At 38.5% G+C, this 13,311-nt stretch overlaps 2 protein-coding genes across 2 annotated transcripts in view; both read right to left on the bottom strand.

The window, feature by feature from the left end:
- Nucleotides 1-13,311, bottom strand: part of BCLAF3 (BCLAF1 and THRAP3 family member 3) — a 72,103-nt gene that overhangs the window by 21,278 nt on the left and 37,514 nt on the right.
- LOC119522666 (ubiquitin-conjugating enzyme E2 variant 1) lies at nt 5,996-7,894 on the bottom strand. Its single transcript, XM_037821188.1, has one exon. The coding sequence runs from the start codon at nt 7,871-7,873 to the stop codon at nt 7,430-7,432; it is 444 nt and encodes a 147-aa protein (XP_037677116.1). The 5' UTR covers nt 7,874-7,894; the 3' UTR covers nt 5,996-7,429.

The raw sequence follows: 13,311 nt of genomic DNA on the forward strand, positions 1-13,311 counted from the left end.
TTGGAAGCATTTTGATTCACACATCCCCAGAGTGCACACCTTTATGTTAGAAGGATAGGAAACAGAATGATTTATGGAATAAATCTTTAGCATTATTCTTAATTTTTATCTAGTTTATTTAATGAGGAAGTCATTTGGACCACCTTGCCTCTGAAAATTTATATCCAGAAAGGACACCACATGCTCTTTCATCTTACGCTCACTTTGAGAAATGTGATGGTTTGGCTGTTTTATATACACATACAACCTAAATGTCAAATATTACATATTGGCTTAGATGGGAAAAAAATAGTTTAAAAAGCTGAAAAAGAGAATTCTGTTATGTTGAAGTCCTTAAATAATATGTTAAGTGTTCTTTTATCACTGTTTCATTTATAGGAGAATATAGGTAATTTTTGTATACTTTGAGATAATTGTAATTTCAAATTCATTTGAATATGTATCAGAAAAGGTTGTTTTCAAAATAAATTGGGGAGTATAAAAATATAATTGAGATATAAAAAAAAGTAATGAAGCTCTGGTTCATGAAACAACATGGATGAACCTTGAAAACATTACATTGAATGAAATAAGCCAGACACAAAAAGACAAATTACGTATATCTCACTATATGAAATAATTAGAATAAGCAAACTCAGAGTTGGAATCTAGAATATACGTTACCAGAGTCTCGGTTGGGAGTAGGGAATGTGAAGTTAATACTCAATTTGTACAGAATTTCCATTTGGGTTGATTTTAAAATTTTGGAAATGGATGCTAATAATGGTAGCACAATACTGAGTGTAATTATATATGAATTATATATGTGAATGTGGTTAAAAAGAGAAAAGGAGAAATTTTAGATTGTATATGTGTTACCAGGGTAAGAATTAGAAGATAAAACATAGGACTGGACAATACAGTGAACCCTATTATAAATGATGGACTACAGTTAATAGTACAATTATATTCATATTCTTTCATGAATTATAACAAATGTATCACATTAATGTGTTAATAATAGTGTGGTTGTGATGGTTGGGTTCATGTGTCAACTTGGCTAGGTGGCACTGGCCTGACAATTGCTGTGAGGCTATTTGAGGCTGGTTAATAAACCAACGGGCTGGTTTGTCGGATCATCAGTCGATTGACTGCAGCTGACTGATGACTCATCAAGGGGCGTGCTTCCACAGTGAGAGAATGCAATTGGCTGGATTTGGTCCGGGTGATCAGTTGGAGGCTTATAAGCCGGACGGTTAGAGAAACCTTCACTTCTTCAGCTGCTCAGTGAAGCTTTTCCTGGGGAGCTCGTCGAAGTTGCCGGTTCGTTTCCTAAGGAGTTCGTCAAAGCTGTCGGTTCGTTTCCCGAGGAGTTCGTCGGGGGAGGGCATTGAGTTCACCTGCTGAGTTGGGTTAGCTAGAGAGACAGGGCCACATCTGAACAACAAACAGGTACTCGGGGGGAGACTCTTAGGCACAGTTATAAGCAGGTTTAGCCTCTCCTTTGCAGTAAGGAGCTTCATAAGGGCAAGTCCCAAGTTAGAGGGCTAGGCATACCAAGCCATCAGTCCTCAATGGTTGTGAGAACATCAGATGCTGGATTTTTTTACATGGTATTTCTGTAAACCTACAGCATCTCTAATTAAAACAATTAAAAAAAAATACGGTTTATAAATCTATGTAACAAAGCTTGGCTGTTGAGTGAGAATGTTAATGTACACACCTATATATACATCATTCACATGATGAAAAATATGCTGGGTAGAAAGTTCTCTGTGTTTTGAGGGAAACTGAGAAAGCAAAATTACAGTATTTGAAGAAACATACTTCCCTCTTTTATATAGTTTTGAAGCTGTTATAAAGATTTGGCTGTTTGAAGGGTTGAAGAACTATTACTTAAGAACTGCAATGTGGCTTCAGGAAGGGGAAATCATAATTTACAGGCTTGACTATGGTCTTGATTTTGTGTATAGTTTGACACTGTAAACTCACACCATTTAGCATACAAGTTTCTAGACTAGAAACTTTTTGGAATGTGAAAATATTTTTTGTCAGTCATTTGAATTATGATATTTCTAGTATTTCAGCAAAATGAGCTACCATAACTTAAAACAAGTTACTCAGTATTCTCACACAGTGAACAATTATCATGCAAGAATTTGGAAAGCGTGAGGGGTGGCATCACCCTCTTACCAAGGAAATATTTTTCAGTTATTTGTAATTATTGTTATTAGCATAAGTCATGTCTTTTAGAGGGTTATTAAGAAGACTTGGTTGCTGAACTTCTTAATAACAAACAATCCAACTACATATCTAAGTCTAAGGAGACAGGCATTCTTATATTTTGTTCCTCCACAATTTCATCCTTAAGTTTTTGGTAGGTATAGAAATAGTTGCTGTTTCTTTGTTTTGATTTCATGGCTGAATCACACAGTACATACACATATTCACATTGAATTGTTAAACATTTTTGCTATAATGCTAATAATCACAAATTATACAAAACCTTGCCATTCTATTTTTTTTTTCGTTTTTTTTGCCCCTTGCCATCCAACATATTCTCTGTCCTAATTTATTCATTCTGAGCTCTCTTTGCATTTATTATACTTTGAAAGGTGTTTGTGGTAGGGTGGTAGTGACTTCCAAAGATATGTCCATGTCGGAATCCCCAGAACCTGTGGATGTTACCTTATTTGGAAAAAGGGGCTTTGCAGATGAGATTATCCTGAATTATCTGGTGGGCCCTAAAGGCAATCACATATATCCTTATATAACAGAGAGGCAGAGGGAGAGTGAAGACAGACACACAGAGGAGAAGGTGATGTGAAGACGGAGGCAGAGATTGGAGTGATGCAGCCAACAGCCAAAGAAGGCTGGCAGCCACCAAAAGCTGGAAGAGGCAAGGAAGGATTCTCCCTTAGAGCCACCTGAGGGAGCGCAGCCTTGCCAACACCACCTTGATTTTGGATTGCTGGCCTCCAGAACTGTAAAAGAATAAATTTCTGTTGTTTTAAACCAAAAAAAAAAAAAAAAAAAAAAAAAAAAGAGATGCTCAGGCAATCATGAAAAGCAATAAATATAATAAGAGATGCTCAATCTACATTTCACCAAGGAAATGCAAATAAAAGAGATTTTGCCCATGAGACTCTGGGGGTGGGGGTGGTGGAAGAAAAAATCTGATATTATACATTATTGGAAAAGAAAAACAGTTAGTGGGAGTGTATGTTGCTATGTCTTTTTTAGAGTGTAGTTCGGAAGTGTACAGAAATACAAAATGTGCCTATTCTCTAACCCAGCATTTCTAGGTATCTATCCTAGAAAAATACTAGCGAGAGTCCACAAAGGAGGCATCCATTCCTGCGCTGTGTGTAATAGTGAAAAACTGGAAACAACCTCAATGTACATTATTAAGGAAATCTTTAAATGTAATTAAAAAATTTTAAATCCAAGCTGTAGTTTGACCTTAATTCTCTCAGGGTAGGGGTAGGGGGTAAGGTGTACTATCACATCAGAATACAAGCTAATTAGTAGTATTACAAATTAAAAAAACAGGGTAAATTGCCCAAATCCCTAACCAGAGAAAACTAACACCAACATTTTGGTGAACATTCTTCCAGACATCTCTCTTGAGATATATATAAAGACTATATAATTATATAGAGAGAGTCATACTATAAATACATAAATTCAGAATAGGTATCATAATCTGAAGTGAAGGTAAGACTGATCAGTGGGTTCAGATGGCATCAGCCTGTTCCTGGCATTATGGAGTTCCCCACCAACCTCTCCTCTAGTGGTACAATACAATTTTACATGTTGTAATCAAGGTATGTAAAATATGCAGTAGGAGTACAGAGAAAAGAGCATCCAAATCTTCCAGAGTCATGCAACAAAGGCTTTAGAAAAAAAAGGTAAAGATTAAGAAGCAAAAGGATAAAGGGAAAATTCTCTAAGAGGAAGTGGTACAGTGAAACCATTCTGGACAGCGTGGACAGCACAGGCAAAGCATGAAACTCAAGGGAAATGGCAACTAGCTGCTCAAGAATGAGACTGATGATACAGGAAGAACAAGAAATGAAACAAAGTTTTTAAGAAAGGATAGAATCTAATCATAGGATAAGGCTTGGGAAATGGGAAAATACCTTCTTTTCCAGAGACAGGAGGAAAGAAAGAGGGATATAGATACAAGTAAGCTGAAGTGAGAGGAGTAAAAAGGGATGGAGCTCTTTCAATGACCTCTATTTTTGCTGGGCAACAAAAAGCAATAGTAAAAGGCGCAGAATTGAAATGGGGGCTTAAGAATTTCTGCACATAAACTGACAAATATAAAAACACAAAAAGAAAGGGAAAACATACAGAGGTACCAAATCTTACTTGGGTTTGATATATTCAAATTTTGAATACACCATCAACACTATCCTAGCAGGATTTTTCTCTCTCTCAAACTATTGTTAGAAAGAATGAAATCCACCCAATAAGCCCCAACACAAAAGAAACCAAAGTTTAATTTGATTCCACAATGAAATAATCAGGGGAGATGTGATCTTGGGGAATCAGTACCAAGTAATCTTCCCTCAAAACAGCCCATTTCTTTTGGCTTTGTTTGAAAATTTTTTTTTATTGTTTTTTAATTTTTTGATAAAGTTAAAAAAACAATGAATGAGGGTTAAAAAAAAGTAAATAAGTAAATGAACAATGGGGGAAGAAGGGGAATGGAATGTTTTGGATATTCTTTTTTATTTTAATTTTAATTTTATTTTTTGGAATTAAAATGTTCAAAGATTGATTGTGGTGATGAATGCACAACTATATGATGATACTATGAACAACTGCTTGTACACTTTGGAGGATTGTATGCTATGTGGATATATCTCAACAAAATTATATTTTAAAAAAGTCCATTTCATACCACCTTTGAAATAATCATTTTAATAGCTGATAACAGGAAACCTGAGCTCACCTCATATTTTCCCCAAGTATGATTACATGCACCTATGGTACTCCTTCTTGGCCACTTTCCCTGATAGACTATTCACAATTACTATCTGAACTGGTATAAAAACCCATGAAAAGAATATTCAATTGCCTTCAAAATTATTTTCAGGTGTCAGCTAATCAAAAAAAAAAACTTGCAGGATGGTCAGTTTATTCAACCACCATAATTACATGGAACTTTGAATAGGAAGTGAGATCTGGTAGGTTTGTACAGGTTAGTGTGAAATCCTGATATATCCCAAAGTAATTTTGGCAAAGAATAAAAATATATTTGCAGGACCCCCCTGAGGAACTGGGGAAAAATGCAGAAATATTGGACTTCTCCACCTGGGTTATAACTGATATTCTCACAAACTTTAAGGACTAACAATTTGGTAGGATGAGCCCTCAATCTTGGGGCCTGCCCTTATGAAGCTTGTTACTGCAAAGGAGAGTCTAAGCCTACTTATAATTGTGCCTAAGAGTCTCCCCCAGAGAACTTCTTTGTTGCTCAGATGTGGCCCTCTCTCTCTCTCTAAACCCACGTAGCAGGTGAACTCACTGCCCTCCCCCCTACATGGAACATGACTCCCAGGGGTAGAAAACTCCTGGCAACATGGGATGGGACTCCCAGGGATGAGCCTGGACCTGGCATCGTGGGATTGAGAACATCTTGAACAAAAGGGGGAAATGAAATGAAACAAAATAAAGTTCCAGTGGCTGAGAGATTTCAAATGGAGTTGCGAGGTCACTCTGGAGGTCATTCTTATGTGCTAAATAGATATCCCTCTTTAGTTTTTAGTGTATTGAAATAGCTAGAAGGAAATATCTGAAACCATTGAACTACCACCTAGTAGCCTTCATTATTGAAGATGATTGTATAACTATGTAGCTTACATGGTGTGACTGTGTGACTGTGAAAACCTGGTGGCTCACACTCCCTTTATCCAGTATATGGACAGAGAAGTAGAAAAATGGGGACAAAATACTAAATGAAAAATGGGGTAGTATGGGGGGGTGGTGGAATGTTTTAGGTGTTCTTTTTTTTTTTTTTTTTTAGGACACAATGACTTGCTTTTATTTCGGTATGCATCCACATTTTAGCATTTAGTGGTCCTGAACAGAAAAGTGGGAAAACGCAGCAATTTGTCAGGAAGTCAAGCCCGCCAATTTCAGGATCTGCTGTGCACACCGAGTTCCCCTGCTGAGGCTCGTCAGAGGCAGCAGCACCAAAACCGAAGTGTGCCCCGAATTCAAGGTTATTTTTGTTCCAGTTGTCAGAGTCCAAACTAGACCCAAATGGATTGCAAGGATGACCAAATGAGAGCCCTGTTTAAATGTCTTCAATTTTTAAAAGCAAAAGCAATTATAAGAAAACAATTCATTCAGAGGGATTGTGTGTGCTTACAAGTGTCTTCATGTGGCCTTTCTCCAAGTTTAACCACCAAGGACTTTGAGAGCTGGCAGGTCTGAGAAACCCTGGTGAGTGTTCTTTTCACTGTATCAAAACCTGAGCTAAAAAAATTCATCAGCTGACGATGACAGCAGAGGGTGGCAGGGCTGAGGACCTAATTTTCATTTCCCAGGCTGGTGGAGAGTAAAGAAATGTGGTTCCAAAACTAAATAAGGGAGGTCAGAGACTCTTTCCAACCTTACCTGATGGCTTCTGGCCAAAGCAAGGAAGTGTCATGGAAAGCGTTGGATGGTGAAGGTGCAGAAAGGGACTTCAGGAGGAGGAAGGAAAAAGCAGCACCCCTCAATTGGGGGTGGCGGGTGGGGGTGGGGAGGAGATATGGGGAGAGCCCTGAAAGAATTCCTCATCAAAGGCCAATTTCAGAGGGGAGCAGAGGGGGTTACAATCTATTCTTCGGCCAAGGGTGGCAGTGGAGAGTGGGGAGAGGATGATGCCTTGGAAGGGGGTAGTCATTTAAGACTTAAAAAAAGAAACTGGGGGGGTGCAGATGAAGCACCCACACACACCCAGCAGTAGTCCCACAGGCTGCGACCTGAAACCTTCACATCTATTCTAATACGCCACCCCAATCTGGAGGGCTGTTGTAGGGGGAGAAGGAAGGAGGAAGGTAGGGGGAGGGAAAGGGGGAGAGGCAGAGACCCCAGGCCATGTAATCAGCAGCAAGGTGACTGTGTGATGTGTCTCTTCACAGTTGAGTTAGATGTGCCCCACCAGTTATGATGGGAACCAATTTAAATATACTTTCTTGATCCCAGAAGTTCAACTACATGGACAGTGGTTACACTTGACAGTATGATTTGTTATAGCACAACTTATATATTTCAAATGGACAAAAAATTAGTTATCATTTATAGTATCTTAAGATAAAATGCCTTTGAAGGGGAGCTTCCTTTCCAGTACTTTGAGGTCTACAAGACGTATCTAGAAAATTTACTACTGTGGAAAATGAAGACTGCTTAAATTGAATGGGATAGGGGGAGGGCCTGTGGTTTTTCTTTTTGATTAATTGCTGTAACACTGTCCTTCAGGCGGCTGAGGGAGTTTCATATTTTCTTTAGACATCATTAGGCGCCGAAGTTCTTGCAGGACAACTTTGATGCTATATGAATTCTGCCATTTTGCTAGCACTGATATGGCTCTTGGGTCCACCACTCCATTAGAACTATTAACTCCATTCATATTAATTTTTGTTACAAATCTTACAAAGGGGGGTGCTTCTGGGTATTTAGGTCCACATTCTATTTTAAGGCTGTATATTCGGTTTTCATAAATTGTTCTTGGAGGCCCAATTATCATCCCTGTCCATCTTGTAAGTGTCATGTCTTCGTCATCTTCTAGACCCCAGCTAACTGTGCCATCTCCTACTCCTTTCTGGCCTTCTTCGAGTTCTTCCAACAGTCGGAAATTGCGAGGGACTTTTACTCCCGAGCCCGTGGTGGCCGCCATCTTGCGTCGCTGTCGCTAGAAGGCCGGCCTTAGGTGTTCTTTTTTACTTTTATTTTTATTTCTTTTGGAATAAGGAAAATTATAAAAAATTGATTGTGGTGATAATGCACAACTATATGATGGTACTGTGAATAACTGTACACTGTGGATGATTGTAGGGTATGTGAATGTATATCAATAAAAGCGTATTAAAAAAAAAAACCTACAGGCCTTCCATAAATACCAGTTGATCATCTTAAATTCTAATGTCTGTGGCCTTTAATGCTCTATTTCCACTTTCACTGGTGTGATGGTTTGAAGCTGTATGTACCCCAGAAAAGATCATGTTCTTAAAGCTAATCCATGGCTGTGGATGCAGACCCATCGTGGGTGGGACCTTTTTGATAAGGTTATTTCAGTTCAGACATGCCCCAGGTGGATCTTATGTCCTCATACTGGAGTGCTTTATAAGAGATGAAATTCAGAGACACTCAGAGAGAAGTCAGGGAAGCTGAGACAAGACAAACAGAAAATAGAAAAACCACAGAAACAGAGAGGAAGCTACTGAAGCCAGAAGCTGGAAGCAATGAAACCAAGGAAAATGGAGAGACCAGCAGATATTGCCATGTGCCTGGCCATGTGACAGAGGAGCTGAAGATCACTACTGGTGGCTGGTCTTCAGGGAGAAAGCACTGCCTATTGATGCTTTGATTTGGGCATTTTCATGGCCTGAAAACTGTAAGCTTGTAAGTTAATAAATCCCCATTGTAAAAGCCAACCCATTTCTGGTATATTGCATTTCAACAACTTTAGCAAACTAAAACAATTGGTCTTGGGAAGAAATGAATCTTCAACATGACTTTGGCCTCTATAAAAATGTACAAAATCATTACCAATAATCCTTATACAATAAATAAAAAGAAGCATGTGTCTCTTGTCTAGGAGAGGAAACTGGCTCTGTATCTGAATAAATAGGCAAAAATAGAAGACCCTAAAGAGAAACTGCAAGGATGGTTGGAGAAAGGTTAGTCAGTTTTAAGAAAGAAAGTCAGAATCCAGAAAAAACAAGTATATTAGAAATCTAGGGCAGCACGATTAACATTTTAGCTCAGCCTACTACGGTAGGAGCAAATTAGAATTATTAAGAACTCATATTTCTTAAAAGTCCAACAGACCACAAATAAGTTTACAAATATAATCAACACAAGTCTTTTGTCCTAAGCAGAATGACTTATCATTTCTACCCGCACGTGCACTATTTCCTAGGAAGAATCCTCAGAAAAATCCTCAACACAGCAAGAGGCACGTTTTGCTGAATCATACAACTGATTTGAGGTGATGCAGCTTCCATAACTAGGAGATTAACTGAAATAATGGTACAGACTACATTATTATGTCTATTAACTACAAAGCACCCAAATCCTTTGGTGGGGTCTTTTCTGAAAATGGTTTCCTTTTTCTAAAATCAGTAGTCTTTACAACGTACTATTTATTCCATTTTCTATGCATCTGTATTTCTCACAAATCTTCCTTTCACACATACAGCTCTCCCTTGCATGTATGTATGCATGCATATATAAATAAAAAAATAAACACACACACACACACACACACACACACACTCAAAGAGATCCACACCAAGATACCTTGTAATCAAACTGTCGAATGATAAGAGAGATAAGAGATAAGAGAGACTCCTGAAAGACACAAGAGACACAATACATGATGTACAAGGGACCCTAAATAAGATTAAATGCTGATTTCTCATCAGAAACCACAGAGGCAAGAAGGAAGTGGGATGACATATTTAAAGTGCCAAAAGAAAAATTGCCAACCAAGAATTCTATGTCTGGCAAAAATGTCTTTCAAAAATGAGGGAGATTAAGACTTCACCACATAAACAAAAGCTGAGGGAAAGTGATACCAGTAAAAGTGCCCTATAAGAAATACTAAAGTGAGTTCTTCAGGTTGAAAGGAAAGGACACCAGAAAGTAGATCAAAGTTGCATGAAGAAAAAAGATTGGTAAAGGTAACTACATGGGTAAATACAAATGCCATGTTTATAACTCCACTTTTTACTTATTGCAGGATCTAAAACACAAATGCGTAAATAGTAACTATAGATCTATGGTGTCATACACAACATATAAAGATGTAATTTGTGACAAGGACAACATAAAGTGGGGGGGGAGAAGAGGCGTAAATGAACAAAGTTTGTGCATGCTACTGAAGTAATGTTGGTATCAAATCAAACGAGACTGTGATAGATTTAGAATGTTAAATTTAAGCTTAACGGTAACCACAAAGAAAATACCTAAAAAATACACACTAAAGGAAATGAGAAGGGATTCTAAATGGTTCACTATAAAAGATCAACTAAACACAATAGTAGTCAGTAATGGAAGAAATAAGGGACAAAATAAGTATAAGACTTACAAAAACCAAATAGCAGAATGGCAGAAGTCCTGCATTATCAGTAGTTACTTTAAGGGTAAATGGTTTGAACTTTCCAATCAAAAGGCAGAGATTGGCAAAATGGATAAAAAAGCATTACCTTACTATATGCTGTTTATGAGAGACTCTCCTTAAATTCAAAGACACAAATAGGTTGAAAGTGAAAGGATGAAAAACATATACCATACAAAGAACAACCAAAAGAAAGCTGGTGTGACTATACCAAGATAACAAAAAATAGAATTTAAGTCATCAACTGTTACAAGGGACAAAGAAGGACACTATATACTGATAAAAGGATTAATTCAACAAGAAGATATAACAATTATAAACATATATGCACCTAACAGAGTGTGTGTATATACACATATATAGGGATATGAAGCAAACACTGACAAAATTGAAAGGAGAAACAGATGGCTCTAAAATAATAGTAAAATACTTCAATACCACTTTTAATAATGGACAGAACATCTGGACAGAAGATCAGTAAGGAAATACAGGACTTGAACAATACTATGAACCAATTTGACCTAATAGACATGTAGAACACTTCACCCAAGAGCAGGAAAATACGCATTTTTCTCAAGAGCACATGATCATTTGCTAGGATAGAGCATATGTTAGGTCACAAAACAAGTTTCAAATTTAGAAAGATTAAAGTCATACAAAATATCCTCAATGGAATAAAGCTAGAAATCAATCACAGAACGATACTGGAAATTTCACAAATGTGTGGAAATTAAACAATACACTCTGAAACCATGGATCATAAAAGAAATCACCAGGGAAACTAGGAACTATCTGGAGACAAATGAAAGCAAAAACCTAACATACCAAAACTTATGGGATGCAGCACAGGTGGTGCTCATAGGGAAATATATAGCTGAAAATGCTTAATTAAAAAAGAAGAAAGATCTCAACTCAGTAACCTAACCTCACAACCAGAGGAACTAAAAAAGAAGAGGAATAGAGAGGCAAGATGGCGGCATAGAGAGGAGTGGAAGCTAAGCAGTCCCCCTGGAACAACTACAAAAAACCAGAAACAACTACTAAATAATCCAGAATAACTGCGGGGGGACAAACAAGACCATCCACCTCATCACACACCAACCTGAATTGGGAGGAATGCCCAAGAACACAGCATAAAATCTGTAAGTAAAACCTGTGGAACCAAGTCGTGAGACCCCCTCCCCCATAGCCCGAGCTGTGGAGCCGCGTGGTGCCACAGAGAAGCTCTCTCCCAGCAAGCGAATACAGCTCAGCTGAGCTCCAACTGGGGTTTTAAGTAGCGAGTGTGAACTGCTCACTACAGGTACGCAGCCCCAAAAAACAGACAGAGGCTTTGGGTGACGACTGACCTTGGAGAGCCTTGGACTGGGTCTGAAGGGGACTATCTGTTTCTTTTTCGGCTCAGTGGAGAAAGCCCCAGTCATTTTAAGTTTCCAGGGCTGTGACTCGGGGAAGGGTGGAGACAGCACAAGCAGAGAGCGAGACCATTGAAATGCTAATGACCTCTACCTGAGGGGTCTGTCTTCTCTAGGAGGAAAGGGGTGGGGCCCTTTCCATTCAGAACCAGACCCCAGAGCCTGGGGGAACACGGCCACACCTCCTCACACCAGTCAAGAATTATAGGCTGACAGGCGTCACCTGCTGGGCAGAAAAGCACAGTGACCTGAGGCATCAAAGGGTGGAGCAATTTTCTAAGACACACCCACAGGGAAACCAGATACTGAATATTTCTTCCCTCTGTTCTGGTCTGGGAAAACCTGATTTGGATAAACAAGGAAACCATGACTAGACAACAGAAAATTACAACCTACACTAAGAAAAACAAAGTTATGGCCCAGTCAAAGGAACAAACGTACACTTCAACTGAGATACAGGAATTTAAACAACTACTGCTAAATCAATTCAAAAAGTTTAGAGAAGATATTGCAAAAGAGATAGAGGCTGTAAAGGAAGCACTGGACCTGTATACGGCAGAAATCAAAAGTTCAAAAAACCTACTGGTAGAATCTATGGAAATGAAAGGCACAACACAAGAGATGAAAGACACAATGGAAACATACAACAACAGATCTCAAGAGGCAGAAGAAAACACTCAGGAACTGGAGAACAAAACACCTGAAAGCCTACACACAAAGGAGCAGATGGAGAAAAGAATGAAAAAATATGAGCAACGTCTCTGGGAACTCAAAGATGAAACAAAGTACAATAATGTACGTATCATTGGTGTCCCAGAAGGAGAAGAGAGGGGAAAGGGGGCAGAAGCAATAATAGAGGAAATAATTCATGAAAATTTCCCATCTCTTAAGAAAGACATAAAATTACAGATCCAAGAAGCGCAACGTACTCCAAACAGAAGAGATATGAATAGGCCTACGCCAAGACACTTAATAATCAGATTATCAAATGTCAAAGACAAAGAGAGAATCCTGAAAGCAGCAAGAGAAAAGCAATCCATTACATACAAAGGAAGCTTAATAAGACTATGTGCGGATCTCTCAGTAGAAACCATGGAGGCAAGAAGGAAGTGGTGTGATATGTTTAAGATACTGAAAGAGAAAAACCACCAACCAAGAATCCTGTATCCAGCAAAGCTGTCCTTCAAATATGAGGGAGAGCTCAAAATATTTTCTGACAAACAGACAATGAGAGACTTTGTGAACAAGATACCTGCCCTACAGGAAATACTAAAGGGAGCACTACAGGGTGATAGAAGACAGGAGTGTGTGGTTTGGAACACAATTTTGGGAGATGGTAGCACAACAATGTAAGTACACTGAACAAAGGTAACTATGAATACGGTTGAGAGAGGAAGATGGGGAGCAAGTGAGACACCACAAGAAAGGAGGAAAGATAATGACTGGGACTGTGTAACTTGGTGAAATCTAGAGTATTCAACAATTGTGATAAAATGTACAAATATGTTCTTTTACGAGGGAGAACAAGCAAATGTCAACCTTGCAAGGTGTTAAAAATGGGGAGGCATTGGGGGAGGG

The sequence above is a fragment of the Choloepus didactylus genome, chromosome X, assembly GCF_015220235.1.
Source record: "Choloepus didactylus isolate mChoDid1 chromosome X, mChoDid1.pri, whole genome shotgun sequence".
In the NCBI taxonomy this organism is placed as follows: Eukaryota; Metazoa; Chordata; class Mammalia; order Pilosa; family Megalonychidae; genus Choloepus; species Choloepus didactylus.

What these genes read in the sequence shown, in the direction of transcription:
- LOC119522666 (XM_037821188.1), bottom strand. Translation starts at nt 7,873, where the DNA reads ATGGCGGCCACCACGGGCTCGGGAGTAAAAGTCCCTCGCAATTTCCGA.